This window comes from Magnolia sinica, chromosome 18 (assembly GCF_029962835.1).
Source record: "Magnolia sinica isolate HGM2019 chromosome 18, MsV1, whole genome shotgun sequence".
Lineage (NCBI taxonomy): Eukaryota > Viridiplantae > Streptophyta > Magnoliopsida > Magnoliales > Magnoliaceae > Magnolia > Magnolia sinica.
Window position 1 is genome coordinate 1,174,934 of NC_080590.1, and position 23,146 is coordinate 1,198,079.

The 23,146-nt window shown below is 40.2% G+C and overlaps 1 protein-coding gene and 1 long non-coding RNA gene across 4 annotated transcripts; one reads left to right on the forward strand and one right to left on the reverse strand.

Annotated features, from left to right (window-relative positions):
• Positions 1–8,618: 8,618 nt before the first annotated feature.
• On the reverse strand, positions 8,619–22,753 carry LOC131232823 (LRR receptor-like serine/threonine-protein kinase FEI 2). 3 transcript variants are annotated; one of them, XM_058229309.1, is made up of 15 exons: positions 22,565–22,753; positions 22,309–22,367; positions 21,000–21,233; positions 20,770–20,905; positions 20,088–20,159; positions 19,904–19,975; positions 18,757–18,828; positions 18,113–18,184; positions 17,929–18,000; positions 13,723–13,826; positions 12,149–12,322; positions 11,728–12,060; positions 10,305–10,550; positions 9,897–10,030; positions 8,619–9,404 (listed from the first exon to the last, which is right to left on the reverse strand). In XM_058229309.1, the coding sequence occupies exons 3-15, from the start codon at positions 21,094–21,096 to the stop codon at positions 9,186–9,188; spliced, it is 1,803 nt and encodes a 600-aa protein (XP_058085292.1). In that variant the 5' UTR covers positions 21,097–21,233; positions 22,309–22,367; positions 22,565–22,753; the 3' UTR covers positions 8,619–9,185. The 3 variants fall into 3 exon arrangements, with proteins under 3 accessions (XP_058085292.1, XP_058085290.1, XP_058085293.1); XM_058229307.1 differs by lacking the exon at positions 22,309–22,367; XM_058229310.1 differs by lacking the exon at positions 22,309–22,367 and having other exon boundaries at positions 13,732–13,826; positions 22,565–22,751.
• Positions 20,998–21,645, forward strand: LOC131232824 (uncharacterized). Its single transcript, XR_009164953.1, has 2 exons — positions 20,998–21,159; positions 21,586–21,645. It is a non-coding gene; the product is annotated as an uncharacterized LOC131232824 (long non-coding RNA).
• Positions 22,754–23,146: the final 393 nt, after the last annotated feature.

Here is a 23,146-nt window from a genome sequence, read left to right on the forward strand (position 1 = left end):
CTTGATCCGATTGTCCGATATCTCGACAATGGAGAGTTGCCCGAAGATCATGCCGATGCTCGACGATTAAAGATCTGAGCTTCCCGCTATACCATACTTAACGGGATGTTATATAAAAAGGGTTGTTATGCTCCGTTACTACGATGCTTAAATCCCGACGAAGCCGATTACGTACTGCGAGAGATCTACGAGGGGATATGTGGAAACCACTCAGGAGGGCCATCGCTCGCACACAAGGTCTTACGTCAAGGATATTACTGGCCGACCATCCAGCATGACACTCGTAAGTTCGTCCAAAGATGTAACAAATGCCAATGGTTCGCGGCCATTCCGAGGCAACCCCTGGAGGAGCTGATTTCTATAACCGGTCCTTGGCCCTTTGCGCAATGGGGAATTGACATTATTGGGCCGCTTCCTATGGGAAAAGGCCATACCAAGTTTGCTGTCGTAGCAGTGGACTACTTTATAAAGTGGGACGAGGCAGAGCCATTAGCGAAGATAATCGAACAGAAGATCACGGATTTTGTTTGGAAAAATATTGTCAGGCGGATCGGGATACCCCGGGCTATTATTTCTGACAACGGGAAGCAGTTTGATAATAGGAGCTATCAAGAAATGTGTGATAATCTCGGGATCAGAAATGTATATTCATCGCCCCATCATCCTCAAACGAATGGACAGGTTGAGGCGGTCAATAAGATCAACAAACAGCATCTCCGAACCAAGCTCGACCGAGCCAAAGGAGCATGGGCTGAAGAACTCTCGAAAATATTATGAGCCTACCGAACCACGTCCCGAACAGCTAAAGGAGAGACTCCTTTCTCCCTTGCTTATGGCTCGAAAGCTGTCACTCCAGTCGAGATCGGGTTACCTTCAACCTGAGTCAATTCGTTTAATGAAGAAGATAATGAAGAGCTCTTAGCCCTCGGACTTGATCTCGTAGACGAATAAAGGGAAAAAGCTCGGCTACGAATGGTAACTCGGCAGCAACAGGTGGCTCGATTCTACAATGCCCAAGTCAAGGTCAGGCGTTTTCGAGTAGGGGACATGGTCCTCCAAAAAACATTCCTCAATACCAAGGAAGTTAGTGCGGGCACACTGGGACCTAATTGAAAAGGACCCTATGTTGTCTCAAGCATCATCCGACCAGGAACGTACCAGTTGGAAGACCTAACCGGGTGATTGCTGCCTCATCTGTGGAATGCCGAGCATCTAAAAATCTACTACCCTTAGCTCGGATTAGTTAAACACTGGGAAGACTCAAAGACGACAAGCATGTAAACTGAGTTAAGATGAATAAAAGAACACTAAATGTGTTCATTTATTAGTATGTTTGTGATATTGAGTTACATCTTGCTTTAGCATTACATTGCTCTAACTCTGACCTAGAGGTCTCCCCTCTCAGTTCTGAGATCCGCTCTGCAACGGGCCCTGGCTCAGGAGCCACTTGAGACTCGGCAGGAACCGCGTCCACCTCTTTCGCCCTCTCCTCTGTGTCAGAGAGTATGACAACAGCTGGGGCAGATGGCTCCCTAACCTTTGGAGCTATCTTTGGCTTCTTCAAAGGCCGCGTTTCCGATAGAAACGCCGACCTCGGAGGAGCCTTCATCTTGGAAGCTGGTTTCAAAAGGAGCCGAGCTTCAGTCATCTCTGTATCAGACAAAGCACAAGGTTAGAATAAAATTCAAGGAAAATGTGTCAGAATAATCAGAGGATACCTGTCACGGTCGAGTCTAGGCCCGAGAGAAGAAGACGCTCTAGCTGAAGAAGATTCTTCCAAGACCGATCCTCTGGACTTATCGCCCTCAAATCCTTGATCCGAGTTAGAGCGTTGGCTTTTAGCTTCGGTCTTTTCTTAGGAGTCTCTGCAGAATACATACAGTCAAACTCAGAAATATCATAGCAAGAAAAGACAAGGAAATGACACGCCGAGTCACCTGCTTCAGAGAACGCTCGAAGAACGCGAGATTCAAAAAGCCTAGGCTCGGCAGTCTCCCAGCGGCCGCACACTCAGAACCACCTCTCTCTCTAGTGCTTGTTGGAGGCACGTAGGAGGGTCGGTTATTAAAGAGCCACCCTTATTCTGCCAAGCGCTAAAAAAGTCTCAGCCGGGCTACTGAGGGTTTGGTCGTACTTGGTACAGATAGAAGAACTCGTCAATAGTCAGTGGGGGTTGCTCTGCCTCAACCCACAACACTAAACATCTGAAAAAGTTCCTCCACTCGTTCGAAACTATCTGCCCAGGAGCAATTCAGAGTCGGGAAAGGAAATCCCAAGCAACGGGTTGAAGGGGCAGATGTAAGCCATATTGCATAGCGACTTGGAAAATCGCAACCATCTCAGGAGGAGGATGGTCGGGTAATTCACTTGGGAGGGGAAGATGAAAATAACTGAGTCGGGGATATGGTACCCGACTTGAATTCTGTCTAAGTCTGCCTCAGTTAAAACCGAGGGGACCGGATCCTTCTGCTCATCTCCAGCATCCCTTCCCTTGGCAGCCTCCCCTTATTCGTCTGCCGATTCAACGGCCCGTGCCAATCTCCTAAGAGGAACCGACTTCGTGGTTTCCTCAAACTCATTATCCTCTTCTTCCAGTTCATCCCCAGGAAAATAAGGGTTAGGTCTGTCTGGGGCAGTCACCAGAGACGCTCCTCAGAAATTCTTTCGAAAAACTGAAAAGCTTCATCGGCACCAATCGCCATCTCCGTCAGCAATGAGGGCGATTCCAAGGCATTATAAAGATGTCTCGTTTCGTCCTCATCACCGAAAATTCCCTCCCAGGGACTTGAAGAATGCATTGCCATTAAGATTAAAAAGGAAAGGGAGGGAGAGAAAACTCACCAGAGAGGCGAAAAATACACAGACGGGGAAGCAAAAGGAAAAAGGAAGATGGAGACAGTGGAGAAAATGGCGAAACGCGAGGATAATGAAGACGGGCAAGGGAGAAAGGGAGAGAGGAGGAGAAAAAGGAAAAAAGAAGAAGGATGCGCGAAAATGGAAAAATGAATCCCACTCCTCCTTTTATAACCCTGCCACGTGGTAATGGCATTTAAGGAAGAGTTGAAACGGCGTCTATTTCGACTCCCCCACCCTACACGTGGCGCACACCAAGTGACGCAAGTAATGCTCTCGCCACGCGTCCGACGTTCATAAGCGGGCAAAGCGTTTCGACGACTGTCCGCACATGCGACCTCGAGCAACGAACCGATGTACGTTAAGGACGACCTAAAGAGTATTAAATGCTCCATCATAACCATGGTCTCTAGTGCAAACCGAGCTAGAAAGAGATTTGTTACTCCTCAGCGTCACTGCGATTGACACAAGGAGTAAGGGGGCTTACTGTTGGGGGAAAATGTGACAAGTTAATATGACCATGTTTGGTTGTTACTCATTTTCAGCCATGAGACTATTATGATATATAATTAGCTTTGCCATGTGAATGAGATACGTGGTATATTTGGATCATGACAGTAGTCAGTTGAACTTATCATTATTGGGTTACTTATAACTCTTTAAAATTTGATCATATTCAGCTATCAAGACAGCTAGAGAGATCTTCCATTGGTTTTTTTATTGAAATTTCACTGTCAGGTATCATCTAAGTCATTAGATCTAACACTGTTAGATCATATATACATATACACCCACCAACTTGAAAGTTTAAATTATTTTACCATTGAATTTTTTTCTTCTTTTAAGTCAGGCCATAAAAGAGTAGACCAAAACCATTGGACAGTTCGAATAATGGTGTGATGGATTCTAACAGGCCCAAACTGAATTATGCATAAGCGTAATCTACTTGAACATACCCCTTGCACACCGGGGCAACCAGCTGATTTTGTGCTTATGCACGTATAAATATTGGGACCACCTGCCCATACGTGCCAAGACACACGGACCGCCGACCACCTGCTGGACCTTGCACGAGCCACTTTTGCATGTGAAGATCCATTTACTTTCCTCACACGTTGTGGATGGATCTTATCTCTATGGATGAAGAAATATTATCCATCCAATTAATGGTTGGCTTTGAGCGTAGGTTCTTATCCCCAGATGCTTTATACCATTTGTGAAATGGACCGTTAAAAGCTAATTCTAAGTTGTGGGAATTTCAAGGACAAGACAGGTGGTTACCATCATTTATTGAATTTACCAGGGCAGGTGGGATTTGGGTGGAGGGCCTACAGTGTTACAGTGTTGTATATATAAAATCAGGCTATTCAGACCCTTCACGTGGCTTTAGATGAACAGTCAAGCTGGTATTCAGGCTGTTTCAAAATTTCTGTTGGCCCCTGTGGGAATCAACGGTGGGCATTCCCTCTCACATTTTTCTATGTATTGTGGTCCACTTGAGTGTTGGATCAGTCTGTCAGAGAAGCCAATCACGTAAAAACCGGTCAGGAAGACTTTCCTTCTCCAAGTTGGTTGTTATGATAAGGCCCACCTGTAAGGAACTGACATGCAGTAATTCAACAATTCATCTAGTTTTTCTTCTCATTGCATGGCCTTTAGCTGAAGATCGCACCTAAAGGACGATCCTAACCGTCATTTGAATCCGTCTGTTTGGTTGCCCTTCCTTCATGACAAGTACCAGTAAATGGACGGTCTGGATCCACCAGATCAACTTCCACGTGTCAGTTACTTGGCCACGGATGCTCCTGACAGACCCTCAACTTCGATCATTATAATGCAATGGGGATCTATGAATCGGGACGGTCCATCTAATAGACCCCGCTGTATATGGTCTGACTTTTGACAACCCACGACTCAGATTATCCGACCTATCACTTCTGTTTGGTTTTCCAAGTCCTATGCTGACTGTTAAAGCCGTACTTAGGACTTTTGGCTAGTTTCGCATGGACCTTTACTCAAAACGCAGGTGCCAACACGCGCCACGTTTACTAGATCTGATCTGAGACGCTCATCAGATGGGCGAGAAGCTACTGGCAACTTGAATTGTAGAACATGAACCATTTCTTCAAGAGGACCACCTGATTATTGGATATTTCCTCAACAAGGTTTCCCATTCCCCCCCTCCGATGAGCGCCTCAGATATAGTACACGTGGCGCACGTGTCCAAGTGTACATGCGTGTGAAAAAAGCAAAATTCGATAAGAACCAAAGTCAGCTTCGAGGAGAACCCAAGGACGTTGCGGGTGTTGGCAGCGACCGTGTCATGCGTATCTGTCCTATGCTACTCGATCCTCCACCAGAGGATATGCATAATATCCTCGGGTTTTCCATGACCCGAAAATATATCATAATATATGAATGAATCGATATATTGCCTATCTTAGCCGCCTATTCCATGGTAGTTAGATCCTTTAAAACTTTTGGGTGGACTATTCTCATGGTAGTACTATTAACACCCAAATCTACAGGGCAAGTGGTAGACTGAGTGAAAGATACCTCGTTTTAACACAGAGGTGTTGGTATCGATCCCTTGGTGGGGGTGGCTAACACTGAAGTGTAAAATGACAGTGAAAAAAAATAAAAGAAAAAAGCGAGATGTCGTACCAACAACATGGTGGGTCTTACATGACAACTAGTTGTACGAACGACCAGTTGTGTGTAAACAATTCTCACGCGTGTGGATGTGTGTATAGAGAGAGAGAGAGGAAGAAATAGAGGGATGAAGCTACATAACGCGGTCAAATGCAAATATGCAATATGGGCGTACGCCGTAGAAAATGAAATCTGACCTGCACCGTCCGTCTCGAGTCGAGTTGTGACTCACCCGAGTCAGGGGGTGTATTAACTAGACTCACTCAACTCAGGGGTGACTCCTGCTATCGAACAATTCGAGTCTTAAAGCCATTCTTCAATTAGTCTAAAGCTTATATGCTCGCCTTTGGAGGAATGGACGGCATGGATAAAACAGATACATCATGGTGGGGCCCACACAGTTCTGCCACGCATACACACTACTGCTGTGTTCTACGCTACGCAATCCGAGTTGGTTTTGGAGTGCGTCATCGGAGAGCGTGGAAGAAGCCCAAGCGCTTGGGCAAGACAGCTCATGTAAACACCACACGGCCCTCATCCAATCCATCCATCAGGTGGGTCCGACCTTGTACATGTTCTACCAAAATATATCCAGTCCACTCAGCAGGTGGGGCTCCACTGTTGGAAACAGGTGCACGTTCTAGGGTTTTTCACAGCTTGCATTTGTTTTGCAAACGGTGGCCCACCTGACCCAGTGGATCAATCTCATTCTTGGGTTAGGGTATCAATATAGTGGTGCCCTTATGATGGATAGATTAGATATGAGACCTACATGTTATGTTGAGACACATGTGGTGTGCACGTTAGCTGTATTGCACACACGTGTGGGCTTACCAAAGACATAAAAGTCCCATGAAGCGGCTAAAATATAGGCTGTTGGATGGCAGCCCCGGCCGGGTTTGGGCTAGGGTCAGCCCACATTGTTTCATGTAGACGGTAGACCCAAACTCGGCCCAGGTCTGTGACGGGCTAAAATTGTCCAGCCCAAAATATTGTTTACTATCTAAAGAGAGTTTTCTTTGAGATATTGTGGAGCTAACGTGTTGCATGTATGACATCCAACCCGTCCAGTAGATGGATCCAAGCATGATGGTTAGAATAACAAAAACTCAAGCCGATCTCATGATCGAATGGGCCACACTGTAAAAGAAAAACAATGTACTGCAGACCAAAAAAAATCCAATTTCACCTGTGGCCAATATAATGATTCGATTGGGCTGATTTTTATTTGGTACTATCATCAAGGTGGAAGTACATCTATTGGACGGGATAGATGTCAACACATACCATGTGGACATCACAATTCTCGACTTTCTTATAGGGGAAAAAAAGAAGAAAAAGATGAGGCCATTTGGGATATTTCAATTAAAAAAAAAAAAAACTCTTCCTGAATTCCAGTTTGTCATTGTGAGGAATTAATCCCATTGTGTTATGGACATATGTTCGAGCGCACCCAGAGCACACTACATTAGTGTGTGGGTCCGGCCAAGGTCAACCCAAGCCTAGCGGTTTACTTAAATAGGCCCTTTCCTGACCCAAGCCCAACTCAAAACACATTAAACTCGGCCAGTTCCATCCAACCCATCGCCATCCCTGGCCACCAATTTTTTTTTTTTTAAAAAAAAAAATCCATAATCAGGGCAAGATGTGACCCGTCTAATTCCAATGTTCATCTATTGCACCCCACTTCATTCCACCACGAGGTGGCCATCAGATGATCATAGCGACATGTTGGAAGAATTTTGGCCATTGATTAAGCCAAGCAGAAATTAATCCGGTAAAAAAAAAAAAAAAAAGTTCATTCAAGTGGTCCCTTTCAACAAGTGGATACATTGGCAACAGGTGACCGCTTGATTTGCACGACTGCCAGTGTGGCACATATACACGAAATCTTCGCCGTTTAGGGGGTAAGACCAACTGTATATGTGAACCAAAAAATCAAATTGATCGGGTCATCAGTTTGGCCATCCATTTCCACTTAATATGAACCACCAATCTTGCACATGAATTTCTTCCTCAGACATTCGAATAACTCGATATTCCCATATAATTTTTTGAAGTCGACGTCAGTATGGAAGTCTCAGTTCAACGCTCCATGCTCAGTGCCTCAGACCGAACTACCGTTACTCTCTCATCCACGCCCACATTCTATACAAATGGATCAGATTCAGTGGAGTGTGTACTGACAGTGGGTGTGTACTAAAAAAGCTAACCAAAAATATATAGATAAAAAAAAATAAACATTTTCTACGTCTCTTTTTCCTTTGCATTTTTAAAAAATAAAAATAAAATAAAAAATAAAGCTATCATCTTTTTGGTAAGGGCCCGTTTGGATACCACCAAATAAGTTACTTTTTCTACTTACAGGCAGTAGATAAGTAACATACTAAAGATAAGTAAGTTTGGTTTATTTATTTAAAGTTACTAAATCACTTCAGTTTAATAAGTAAAAATCAAGATAAGCTACTTAAGGCATAAGTAGCTTATTTAAGTAACTTACAATCCAAACGCCCCCTAAATGTAAGGGCCACTGCCTAACCAAAATGCCGGAGGCAAGACACAATGACTACTGTGTCGTGGTAGTGGCACATTACCAACTCCGACATAAAAGTGTCATGTGTGGGCCATATCTTGAGATCAGTACGATTTTTAGCAGTGTTTTCAACGTCGGATGGTTCCAGAATTAACCAGATGAATGATCTAAACCACATGAAATCCGTGAACACCTGCATAGAATTTCTGGCTGGAAATGAATGGCACAACCAGACCTTGCACCTGATAGACGCAAAAAAGACTTCTAAAATCTCGCCAGGGTTCCAGTATTAACAGCTTAGGGGTTGCAAGAGAGCTACATTCCCTCAACTGTTTATTGCAATAGGTTGTAAATTTACATTTTAATGCCTGTTTGGCTTTTCAATTTTCCATTAAATGCAAAGTAAATGGGCCATCATTATCATTTCCAGGTGTTTGTTTAAACTGGAATTAGTAAATCAAGAGTCAAAATACACTGGTAAAGGAAGTAGGTAAAGTATATTGTAATCATTACAATTTCTCATTATAAAGCTACCACTTCACAGTGAAGTCCGGGTGAAACAAAAAATGTAGCAAAATCATAACAGTCAAATGTAAGTGATGTCGTCACACAATTACAAGAGTAAATAATCATTACCCATTTACACCCATTTACTGTTTTAATTGGAAAACCAAACAGGCCCTTACATAGAAATTGCATGGGTGACAAGAGCCCTGACACATACAGTGGCGGGCAGAGACGACCACTAATATCTGCAATGTGCACTAGTGTGGAGACAAAAATGAAAAATGAAAAATGAAAATGAAATTTAAAAAAGAAAAGGTAAATTCCCCTCAGGCAGAGCAAGTGTGCGCACACAAGCACACAAGTACAATGCAAACACCCACGTGCAGGTAGGGACTACAAGTAGAGAGTATCAACATTTACATTCCCAATCTCCCTCGAATGGCAGTAAATACTCAGAAATAATTTCCATGTAAATGACAACAAAATCAGGCATCTTGGTGATCAGGATCAGCAAAAAAGAATTAAAGAATGAAAAGATGAGAGTGACAGAGCATGGACCTCCCGCAGCTTGGCACCATTTTCTTCGTTCTCATGGGAATCACAACTACACAACACACACACGAGCAGCTTCTTCTGATCTTTACTCCGAGTTCGAATCATAGAAATCACTTGGGCATGGAGTCATAACCTCGGATTCCAGTACTTGAACCACCCTGTGCATCGTGGGCCGGTCCTCCGGGCTAGATGATATGCACTGGATAGCAACTGAAAGCAAAGCGTCCAGGCTCTCAACTTGCACTCCTTCACAGTGCAGATCAACCATTTCTCTCTGTCTGTTCTCCACTACAAGGAAATTCAACTGCAAGGAAACAGGGGGACTTGCATAATGCAGGTGTATATATATATATATATATTAAAAAAAAAAAAAAAAAAAGGTCGAGCAAGAAAGCACAATTCACAACAAGGATGAATCAATAGTGAGAATATATTAAGCCATTCAAGATAAGAAAATAAACAAGTAAAATCGGTCTTACTCAATTTGATTTTTTTATAAATAAGATAATATTCTTTCAGCATCTTCATAAAACTACTTCAGAACAACTGAACTTGAGCAAGGTCCCCCTCCACTCATTTCCAATTCGTTTGGTTGATAGGAAGTTTCTTAACCCACAATGCAATAGGATGAGCTAAAAAGAATCCATGAGTTCAAGTCATGCATTCCAAAATTCATGAGAGGGGGGGGGGGGGATTAAACACGGGGAATCTGAATTAAACACACCCTATCGCACCAACAGTGCTACTGACAAAATCTATCTTCAGGACCATAATCTATATGGGAAAGGGGACATACCCAGCCAACAATGTTAAAGCCTTTCTCAATGAACAATGAATCAGTGGGTCGCTTTCCACTTAGTACTTCAAGCACCAAAACTCCAAAACTATATACATCAGTCTTTTCTGTTGCTCGGCCACTTTGCATGTACTCTGCAGATATAGTTGTCAACAAAGAATACTAAGTACACAATATATTAAAGCTCTTACATGTTTTATGCTGAGAATGTCCAGGGATCAATGGATATTTTAACTTTCAGCACCCGTGCCTTTATGTGGAGTGAAACATAAGACAGAAAAAAATAGAAATTTGTTTTGGGAAACAATTGCAATAATACTAAAAATAAATAAATTTAGAGACACACAAGGAACCCATACAAAATTTCTGAGAGAAATTCTGAGCTCTGTTACATCTCACACAGCATACCTGGAGCCAGATAACCAAATGTTCCAGCGACAATGGTTGTGATATGTGATTCTTCATCCTCCAACAGTTTTGCAAGTCCGAAATCAGATACACGGGCTTCGAAGTTTCCATCAAGTAATATGTTGCTTGATTTTATGTCACGATGTATGATTCGTGGGGAACAATCATGATGCAAGTATGCCAGTCCTTTTGCAGCTCCCAGGATGATATTTACACGTGCATCCCAATCCAGTTGCTCAGATCTCTCTATACAATGGAACAATGTTTTACATTATTAACAGGATAATAAAGCTTGGTACAACTAGCAATATTCTTTTATGTATCCTAAGAAAATAAAAGATATAATGACATCCAGTTACTATATCTAGCAAGTCCCATATTGATTAAAAAAAAAATGTATACATATCATGCTGGCCCAGTTGTATCCCAAACAACTGATGTATTCATGCTCCTGGTGTCATGCACAAAAGCTACACAAGGTTAAGCCATAGTCAATATTCTATTCATCTCATGCGAGCCGCGACATGGGAGCATAATCAAGTAGGAAAAAGACTGAGAAAATTCTCACTAATTTCCTTAGTACATGGATGGAAGCCTGACAACATGCTTAAACTAAACGGCAGCTTCAATCTTTCTACCTTCTGTTCTAGATGAATAGGATTCAGAATAACTGGACTCTCATTCACATTATGAAATGAATGGGCTAATAAAGGACGGGGCTTCATTAATATTCCCAATTTGGAAGATACCTGTTTGGGATGACTAGAGCTAATAGGACGATTTGAAAAAAAAAAGAAGGAAATAGATGGGCCCCAGAAAGTGGCATCGGACAGAGTGAGCGTTTTGCTTTGATTGCTGCACCACGCTAGAGATTCATAAAGCACAGCAACATTTGAAAGCTATGATGTTGCTGCATTGGCATTGCATGCAGTTGTGCAATTCTATATCTGAATGAAGGCCTAAACTAGAACCAATCTAGCACATAGAACTGATTTGTCTTCGGTTAAAATCTCAGATAGAACAAATTCCAACACGTCCAGGAAAAAGTACCGATTGTTATTAGAGGTAGCCTAGACCCACATGCACCTGTCCACACTCGGGCATGTGCCAACCTGGCGCTTGTGTAGCCATGTATCAGATTCCAAACATAGTGTATAAGATGGAACAGTTCAGATCATCTGGCAAAAACTCAGGTTGCTCAACTGTCAGTTGTCAGGCAATAAATGTATGAAAACAAGGGATGCTCTGCAAAATTATTTGAAAGCCTCTTTTTACCATCTAGAGACAAATGGTTTTTATGAGTGAGATGAGTGAGGGTACGGGTGGGATGGCAAACCTTTGATTGTTAAAGAAAGAATGTTATTTAAAGAAAAAGAGATTCTGGAAAAATAAGAAAAACAGTGATAAAAGGAAAAACACTCACCATGCAGTACTTCATCCAGGCTTCCGCCTGGTAAGAAATCATAGATTAACAACTTAGAAGAAGGAGAATTGCAATATCCACGTAAATTCACCAGATATCGATGTTTTATGCTCCCAAGAATTTCCAGCTCCCTTTCAAAAAAGCGATCCAACCCTTCATTTGTCTTCATGATTCTTTTCAATGCAAAGACATTCCCATCATCCATTGCAAGCCTGTATACTGTTCCAAAGCCCCCAGATCCTATGATATGTTCTTCACTCAAAGTCTCGAGTTTTTTAATGATATCCTTTGTAGAGTAGGGCAAGTCTCCATGAAACATCACAATGGATGCACCTGAAACAATAAGCCCGTGTAAGATTGGTATGAATAAGGAACATTTGTCCAATGAATGCCTAACGGGAAAAGAACCAAAAAAAAATACCTCCACTGACATCCATTGCAAGTCCTTGGCTGTCACTTTTGCCGAACTTCTTATAAAGAAAGCAGCCCCAGAAGCACATTAGTGCTACCAGAAGTAAAGCACCCACAGTTGCGAAGGCACTTATTAGAAGCCTAGTGGAGTTCTTTCCAGACTTTTTCTTTCCACCTTGATTTTCTGATGCACAATGTTTACGGAAATTGAGATAAAATTAGTATCACCAAATCAATCTAAGTGATCATAAACTATTAATAAACTCCTATTTAAGGGATCATAGTATTATATCTAATATTTTTTTATAAAATAATTTGTATTATATTCAATGTCTCAGTTATTAGAATTTAGAAGTGATCTTGGGTGTGGTAAATGGGAGAAGCCTAAAAGGTTTTCAGATCCTTCTACAGGGTATCCACACTTTTGTTTAGAGGACATTGAAAGCTCCAACCAAGTTTATTTGGTCTGCTAACAAGGTGTTTCCGAAGGTTTTAGCGTTTGCCTGGCCAACAAGGAGCTGGTCCTCAGAGTGGGTGGCTTACAGAAAAGGCACATGATCTTTTCCAATGTCTGTATAATCTATATGTAGGATGCAGAATCTATTGCCATCTATTTCTGCATTGAACCTGTGCCAAGGAAGTCTAGGTTTGATTACTCAGCCTATTTCAGTACTATTGGGTGATCAATTGAGGACTTGCTTCTTGCTTGGCATGGGGGTGGTGTTGATATGTCGATATTAAAGGAAGCTATGGAAGCCTTTCCTCCTTGCTGGTCTTTGGGCCCATTTGGGCATAAGGAATGATAGATGTTTTAGGAATCAGTGTAGGGCACAGGATGAGATGTTCAGAAGGAAAAGGAAAAATTGGATGAAATGTTCTAGGTTGCGTCTATCAATTCCATTGCTAATTGTACTTTAGCCTTATCTGCTGTTTGGTCTTGAGTTTTGTATTCCTGGTTTAGCTATTATTAATACAAATACAGAGTATCATAAACATATACAAAGCATCAGAAATAACAACTTTTGGGTCAAGTTGCTGTTTATCACATAGTTGTGCTTATGAACCTTAAATTTAATATTAAATGGATTTAGTCCCCTGCTTATTAGAGTTCTTGTGAAATTCATACTCATAGAGCACTTCGAATGTTAATTAACCAAGTCATAAGATTTAGAAACATCGCTATTGGAAGTCACTGACAGTTTAGAGGAGCCCATGCCTTCTCTAGGGCTTTAGCCTTTTTGTATTGTTAAGAATTACTTACTAAATCAATAGCCATTTGCAGTAGTCTTGTTTCCAAAATTCCCATTGTTATTTCTTCCAATCTCCAAATTATCACAGCCATACCCCAAAGCTTTACAGTACCAACACAATTAACCATGTCTCAAAGCGTCTTTTGAAACTGCAGATGATATATTCATATAAAAATCACAATATTTGTTTTCTATATGATTGCTGGAAACCCTAGTGTACCAAAATTAGAAATAATCCACTCTAAACAGCTATTAGGAGTTGCGATATTTACAGTTTTACTGTTATTAACAAGAGCAGTGAAGCCATCAATGTTGATCCCTGTTTACTATATACCCGATTTACCTGATTGTGGAGGTGGAGAATTCGAAGGTCCGGGAATATCATCCCTGCAAGATATTTTCATTTGCTTCCCACACAAGTCACGGTTTCCACCAAAGCTGCATAGATGTGCATCATGTTAATATATAAACAACATAAGATGTTTGATGTTCTATTAATAAAGTTGTGTTATCCGTTTGATTTCTTTAATAAAATTAATTTTGAGTTATTTATGAAAACATGCCTGCCTTTAGAGCCGTTTTCAAATATACACCTGAGTTCAAAATACCCATCAAAACTTGCCTGCCTTTTAAAACGACGGTTAAGAACCAGCCTTTTTTTACTTTGACTAACTACTGGAGACGGAAACGCGCCGATAAGGCCTGGAAAACTCCATTTTGCTCATGCCGCCATTCATATTCACAATTATACCCCCATTGTTCGGGGCAAGCATTCGTGAGAGTTTATGGGGCCCACCTTTACTGATACAAGTGATCGATGCCATCCATCTGTTTCGTAAGCCCATCTTAGGCCCTGAGCTCAAAAAATGACGCATATCTGAATTGCAAGTGAGGTATATAGGAAGGTTTCAACAAGGTCAATCTTTAGACCATGAAATAGATCTATCTTGTGTGGTCCACTTGAACATTGCATTTGCCTCATTTTTCGGATCATGCACTAAAATAATTTGGAAAAATGGATGGACAATGTAGATTTTTCACAAACGCCCATGGTGGGCCCCACCTAGCTTTCGACCAAGTCTAGGTAGCAGAGTAGGTGCGACCCTGGCCTCACCAAACATGGTGCAACCCTGATAGTGGAGCCCACCTTGATGCATGTATTGTATATCCATGCCGTCCAACCTTTTGATAAGGTCACAAAGACCTGGATTAGGGGAAGAACAAATATAATCTTGATCCAAAATTTGTATGGCTCTCAAAAACTTTTTAATGGTCAAACACCACTATTTCATGTGTTTTGGTCCATTTGAGATTTGTATTTGCTTAATGTTTGGGTCCATGCCCCCAAAATGATTTGGAAAAACGAATGGACGGTGAGGATATAGAATACATACATCAAGGTAGGCCCCACATCAGGGAAACACCAAATTACGGAAATGGGGTAGGGGTAGTGGTAGATAAAGTGTCACGCCCCAAATTTCGGGTACAGAGTGTGCACCCTCAGACCCGAGTTTTGTTTCGTAACTTATACACAAAGTATACTAACTTAATTCTTTAATCAGTTTAATCGCATGTGATATTTACATTCAATATAAAGTCCACCATAATCTCAATCACACATACATAATACATAACACCAATCAACTAAGCATTTATAAATCTTGATAACACTTAAAATAAAATAAACTTTAAAATCATTCATTTATTATACCATTATACTATAATGATATTTATTCCATGCTAATATTGGTCCAAAGAAATAAAGCTAAATAATTCCTTAAAGTCTCAAAATAAATACCAATATGCATTATTCGTTAATTAAGCTGTGCTAACAAAATAAAACATATAATCAAAAATTTTCTAATGCAGCCACTTCATCCTCAGATAAGTATGGCCATGTTTCAGGTGGGTCGTGTTCAGGTACAGTAGATCCTTCCGGTTCTTGCGCCACGTCATCTGCTAATGGCTCCTCTGTATGGTTTTTCCATCAATAAAAAATGTAAGCTGGCCAGGCTTAGTGATATAACCCAGCATGGTTCATAATCATAGCAATTAAAATAATGCATAAATACATGTACAAAGATATGAATGTAAAATGGGGTATGAATGCATCAGATGGGGTGATCGTCCATCTGCTTGGGTTGGAGGTCGTCAACCCGCATCCACCCGTTGGGTAGGCTTCCACCTTTCGGTAGGCTTGGACATAGCCCGCATCTGGTAACGTTCTACCAGGATCGACATTTCTTCCAGGGAGGGCTCCTAGGATCGACCATGCATTATGCAATGCAATGAATGAGGGATGATATATAAATGCATATTTTTCATATTTAGCATAGTTGTCTCGATTAAAATATTCATATATAAATTTATCGTACAATTATCATATCAAAATATTCAAACCAGTAAATCAATCAAACAATCACAATGATTTATTTTATTTTTAATGAATTATGAGACAAGTTGGGTCACTCACCTGAGTTTGGTAGTATTGACTCTGCAATGTAATTAGGTTGATTTGAATGTCGAGGTCCTATCAATTATATCAACGGTATTATTATTCATTTATTTGTATTACATGGTGGGGCCCACCTTTGATTAACATCCTATGTGGCCAGATCCAAAATAATTAAATAATTCAAATTTCTATTCTATTTTTTTCTCCTTTATAAGATTTTAAAATTGAATGATAATTACTTAATCGGGGTGGTCCATCGGATGGTCAGATCATTCAGATTCTTGAGGTCTTGTCATGTTTTACCTCTATGCATTTGAGGAGTGGTGTGGATCTAACCACACATTCACCAATGGCCCATCTTGACCTTCTACGCCAAGTGATAGCAACACTCGCGCAAAATATCTAAGATTCCTTTATCAAAAACTTCTAGGTCTAACTAATGTGGCCCATCTGATGGTTAGATTGATCTGAATATTAGGGCCCTTGTATATTTTGGTCTTAGGGATCATATGATCCGTACAGACCAAATCTAATTTGATCAGATGCACACCAACTACAATTACATAATTTTAGGTTCACCTCACCTTTAAAGGGCCTTCACCCATAATCCAATACAATGAACGTGTGACCAATCCACACCGTTCATTGCATTCACCGAATCAAATTATATTAGATATATAAAAATACTAGAATGAGGACGATATACATACCCGATGTAAGCACTCCAAAGTTTTCTTTCTCCCTTTCTCTGTTGTCGCAGGTAGCCTTTTTGTTAATATTTAAGTTTGACTAGAACTCTTTTTATCTTGAGAGATGCGGGGAGGGTTTAGAGGTATATTTAAACTAAACGAGTTAAAGATTTAGATAGAATAAGAGATAAGGTAGATTTAAAATAAATAAATAATAATAAAGATAAGATATAAAAATATTTTTTTTAATTAATATTATTAAATTATTCACGGCCCTTACATAAAGAATTAAAGGATAAAGTTATAAATGTTAAGAGAGTACGTAATAGGATTTATTAATAACACTTGTGTTCGGAGATGAGATAATCAATGTCATTAGTGCATATGTGTTGTAGGTAGGGTTAGAGGATAGAATCAAGAGAATATTCTGGAAGGATATAAATGGGCTAATCCAAGAAATTCCGAATGGCGTGAGAATATTTGTAGGAGGAGACTTACATAATCGTGTAGGAAAAGAAAGTAGCGGATATGAGAAGGTACATGCGGGATATGGTTTTGGGAGAAGAAAATGAAATGAGGGAAGCTATCCTTGATTTTGCTATGCCATACAATCTAGCTCTAGCAAACACACTTTCAAAAGAGAGTTGAACATCTAATAACTTTAAAAAATGGATCATATACAAGCCAAATAGATTTCTTCTTACTTAGAAAGAAGAAACGATCAATATGTAAGGATTGAAAGGTGATACTTGGAGAGAGTTTGACAGAGCTTGACAACACAACGTAGGTTAATGGTTATGGATGTTTACATTAAGAGATGGGAGGGGGAAAAATGAAATTAATAGGTATCCAAAAACTATGTGGTGGAATTTAAAAGGAGATAACAATGATATTTAAAAAAAATGATGGTAGAAGGGGTCTAGAGGGAAAAGCCAATCATATAAGGAAACTTGGTGGTGGAATGACAATGTACAAAAGCTATTAATGAGAAACATTCTTGTTTCAAAGCCTAACAAGGGATTATAAACAATAAAAATATAGAAAAATATAGAAATGCCAAAAAGATTGCTAAGAAAACAGTGAGGCTGAATTAAAGGCTTATGATGATCTTTACAATAGAATGGGGAGAAAGATGTCTTCAAACTTGTAAAAATGAGAGAAGAAGAGTAGGAACTTGGATCATGTTAGATGCAACCATCACCATTAAATTTCTAAGCAACTGCATCTTGAACTGCAATTTGATAGTTGCAAATCCATAAGAATTTGGCAAACAAGTAACTGTAGCACAATCAGAGATAGCAGCTGACATGTTATTTTTCAGTCATAAAATAAATAAGCCTCTAGATGACCTAATGCTTACTATGCATAAAAATAGTATGTAGAAAATAGTACTCACGAATCTCCTGTAAATTTTGCAAGAGCGCCCTCAGATGGTATCTTTCCGACCAAAAAGTTGAATGATGCATTGCTTCAAAGAAACATAGACAAATCCAATCTTTTAGCTGGAAATCAGAGTAATTCTTTGTTTGATACATATAGTTAACAATTAACATGCTAAGTGTAAGTAGGCAGCCACTCACAATGCTGAAAGTTTTGCCAACCCCTCAAGTGATGGAGGTATCGCTCCACTTAGAGAATTGCTGGAGATATCCCTGAGGAATAAGCATGGAACGTAAAAAATAAATGCAAGTCCTTCGCTTTCCACAAAATTTGCTACATAGAAATAGCCAGGAACTGAATAACATGTCCCAAAACGCATTAGAAACTAATAAAAATTCTAACCACACGCTGAATAGGCAGGGCATGAACCAGTTCCATCAGAACCAGGTGAAAGTTGAAACACATCAATGACACAACAATAAAAATACAACTAAAAGAAAAGTGAAGTTGTAAATGATTAAAAATGTTATCCCTGGACGTAGATTGCGCAAAAGTCGAATGAAGAACAAATGAATGCATTTATGTCAAGACGAATGACTTATTTTAACTGATAGGATTTATAAAGCTGCCCCAAATGAAAGAGAGAACACTATGATGAATCGATTATGATGGTGATGATGCAATTTTAAATTTATTTGGCAGAAGTAATTTTAGAATGGAAAGCAGAAGTTCAAATCAATAACATGCAACTCTCTAGCTCTTAGCTTTCAGTATTTCAGCATGTCACCTGACTGAGAAGCCTTTCGAATGCAAAATTGGATAACTGCTAAGAAAAATAACTCACAGGATATCAAGGTTTGAAAGGTTTCCCAACTCTGCAGGAATGAAACCACTTAAATAATTACCCTGCAAGTATCTGCAAAACAAGATGTGTTAGTTCATGTTCCTACAGCAAGGTAAAAGAAACAGATCCTCATGCACACACGCACATAAGCACATGCACACAAGTTGAGTACATGCCACACATGTGCATACATACGAGATCCAATCCGTTCAGAGTACCACTATGTTGATGCCCTGCCTCAAGAATCAGGTTGATCCACTGTTAGATGGGTCATGGTTTAAGAAACAATTGTATTGCTGAGAAAAACTAGGGAAGGTTCTGGAACTGTAATGCATTCACTTGTTTCTGAAGTCGTGTCCTACAAACAACAGGGACAAGTTTCTTCTTCTTCTTTTTCTCCTTTTTTATTTTTATTTATTTATTTATTTTATTTTTTTTAAGCAAGCAACGGAATTTCATTAAATTGCCCAATGGGCCAAAGTAAAAAGCTAGCAAGAGATAGCCAAAAGCAATGGACCACTTTTGTTTTTGGGTGACAACATCTACATGGTTGGACCCACCAAATGGATGGATGGCTTTGACCATAAGCTACCATCCACGCAGCAGACAAATTCCAACCTGTCAGGTGCATGCGAGTCTGCGACAATCAACATCCACCTTGTCCTATAGGTTGGTACAATCACAACAATCACCTTGTGAAAAAAATTACCCACATCTACGTGCAGTTTGTTATTCAGCTAGACATTACTTTCTATGATGTGGCCCACCTGATGAACGGATGGGGCTGATTTTTGCACAAGGTGATCCTTGTGGTGGGGCCAATGTATTGGACAGGTTGGAAGTTATCCAGTGTGTGGACAAAAACTCATGGTCCAACCAGTTGGACTCCACATATACATTATGATGCATGCATGCATGCATTTCTTTGTATGTGTGTGTGCCTGCATGGTTGTTGCACACGTGTGTTTGTTAGTTTGTGTGTGGGTGTGTGTGGGCAGATGTGTGTCTGTGTGTTTGTCTATGTGATTGTGATAGGAATCAAATACGAAAACTTTCAAACATGCTAATTGGACGACAGGGATCACATGCTTATCAGAAACTAACTGAAGCATAATTCTGTTGCTAGAATACTAGTATCAACACTTACAAAGCTCGTAACTCTGAGCAGTTGCCTAACTCCGAAGGAATTGTTCCATAGAAGTTGTTGTCATGAAGGGCTCTTTGACACAAAAACCGTACACAGAATTATCAGAAGCAGATTCTGTCAAAGCAATCATGCAAAATTATTTAGAACCAAAAGACCCTAAGAAACCTTGTCAGGAAATACATACAGAAGCTTCAGGTGCTTTAACTTCCCAATGTCAGGTGATATGGATCCACTCAATTTGTGAAAAGAAAGACTCCTGAAAGATAAGTTATCATCTGTAAATTCAGCATTAGATCTATCAGAGGGAAAATTCTCCTTCCAAATATAAAAGGGAAAAGGAAAAGAAGCTATAGAACTTATTCACAAGCTAGATTAGATGTTGTGTCAAAGCATAAGAAAGGCCTATGGAGAACCACAATATTGTATATTCATTACTCAAATGGTCCACAACTGTCAAACCAATGCCCAAATTTCCCGTATGAGCTCCCTGTGATTAGCCAGATATTTCATCTTCAAAAAGAATCTCCACAAAGGACATTTGCATTGTAGACAAACTTGCATTTCAAACAATTCACTAGAACTTTCTAAAAGCAACCAGTTACGGTATCCCTCACAACCATCAAGAGGAAACACTACTTCCTGCTTTTCATTTTCCATAACTTTACTCTTCCTGGAAGAATGGGTCCCATACATACAGTAAAAAGTAAAAGGCTCCAAAAATACTCTGTACAATATATTGAACACATCAAGCATTCACAATTGAGTAAAACTTGCATTAGTCGTTAACCCTGTCAAACTGGGCAGTTCTAATGTAGATCCTTGACACATAAGCTCTGAACTCAATCGTGAGGTTATTTTAAACTCACAGGTAAATCACGCTCTTGGTTTGGTTGTCACAAGTCACTCCTTTCCAGCCACAAGGGTCCGGATCCTCCTGTCTCCATTGCAGAAGGACACCATCTGAACTAATGATTGCCATCTTAAAACTCAAAAGCACCTCTCCTAGAAACCAAAAGGTTAGGCTTCAGAAAAGTCCACCAAACAAAGAAAAATATCATACTAAAATTTTATGAATTGCATAAATATCTTGCCATACCATCAGGACTGAGAGCAGCATTTCTATTCATCAGAACATACACCAGCAGAAAGGAAAGAAGCATTTGCATTTGATCTTTCATCGGGAAGAAGACCATTGTGATGCACACCAAGCATATTAAAATTATTGTAAATCATCTGATGGACCAAACTCCAGAAATGTTACTCTTGAACATATTGTTATCTGCTGAGAGATGTCAACCAGCAGCAGGATGAGAAAGAAAACACTAGTTGTCTGCAAGAAACAAGCAAATGACCAGCCACATTAGAAGCATAATCAAAGTAAATGCACATAACTGAAAATTTTCAAATCTTCGACGTGCAATTGTTAGATGAAAAAGATGTCAACCAAATTCTTAAGAACCAAATGATGGGCTCATGGATTCACATCTCAGATGCATCTTAATAAAAAAGAACGCAAGAGAGGCATGCAATGTTGCAATTTGTGTCACCGATCATCAGCACACTCATGCTCATGAAGCATTCCAACATGGCACATTCATGGGACATCTGAGTAGTGAATTAACATCTGAGTAGTGAATTAGGTGGACCTCATGTGATGCCGATCTGATGCAAACTGCAAAAAGTCAGGCCAATCCAGTCATCAGATAGCCACCCCTGTATCAAAAGAATGGACAAAAGAAAAATGCCATCCGCGCGTGCATTCATCATACAGGTGTGGCCCACCCAATGATTGGACTGGCCCAGCTTTTGCTCCAAATAATCTTCGCAGCTAGGCTCACATTGTGCACAGATCGGATGTCCCAGAAATGAATCAGGTTGGCATGTGTACCAAATGTAAAGTTGCATGGGGAGAGTGGTTTTTATATGGATAGCAAAAATAAAGGAAAGAATGGCACTTTTTCAGTCCACACCATCACATGATAGCCTCACAACTTCACTGCAACATAAATACCTGTCTGTTTATCTCAATTACATCTTAAAATCCTCCAAATTCAATGGCCATAGTTCAGAGTCGGGAGCTTCTTTTCCACACAGCAGGTTCTATATTTCAGTAAAGACGATCATTTTAAGTACTTATTCATTTATTAGTCACTTATGAACTTATGTAAGTGAGTGAACCATGTCGTCCAAAGTCATGGCTGATTAATACACACATCTCACTGCCTCATTCTCAACAAATTTCACTTCCTGAGTTCTGTCCAACCCGATAAACAGCACAGGTTTCTAACCCCATCACTCAAATTTCATAAATGAGCATTCCATCCTTATTTTGAAATTTTCCGAGCGATTCTATCTAAAAAACTGAAATTCAAGGAGAAAAAGCCCTAAGAATGATCGGTTGTCACCTTTTCCAAAATTTTCCCCAAAATTCCACCTCGAAACTGCAGAATCTTCACTTCAAGGGCTTCAATAAACAGATTTCATGCATTTACAGACAATTTAGACCAATGTGCGGCGTAATCAGTGCTAGATACTAAATTAAAGTAGAAAGAATACTAAACATGACAGCACTTTTAGCATTTTCATGATATTTCACTGATGAACTGCAGAAAAATACAGAGAAAAAGAGGAAATTCAGATTGAGAAAAGAAGCATGCGTACCACGATTCGATCTACGGGCAGTTACAAAGAAATGTATGTGAAAGGAGAAGAAAAGAAAGAAAAAGAAAACAAAAAAAAAAATTCGCCTTCGATTGATGAGATTTGAGTGTCTAATGCAGGGAGAAAAAGAGCTGACGAATGATTTGGGAGAGAAGAAGCGTGAAGAAAGAGGGGCAGGAGTGTATCAAAAGGTCATTGCTTCCACCAATCGGAGTGAAGGGAATTTCTCACGTGAGAGTGCCACATTCCGCACGTGCGACCGACTTATGTACGGGCGATGATGCAACAAGCGAGCACGACTTATGCACGGGCGATGATGATGTGGCGTGTGTTGACAGCTGTGGAAGACAAAATTAAAAACAGTGGCTCCTCACTGACATGGACGGGGAGGCGCGCGTGTGAAGGATGAGGACATTAATCAGGACGTGATTGTTAATCCGTTTCTCTCACTTTCCCTCGAGTCGTGGTCTGCTAAGCTTTTGATGGATTGCAATTCCTGTCCTTGTTGATTGTCATCAGTTATTTATAGCTAACAAGTGTTCGGGTGGAATATGATATCTACCCGGAAGGTCGGCCATATCA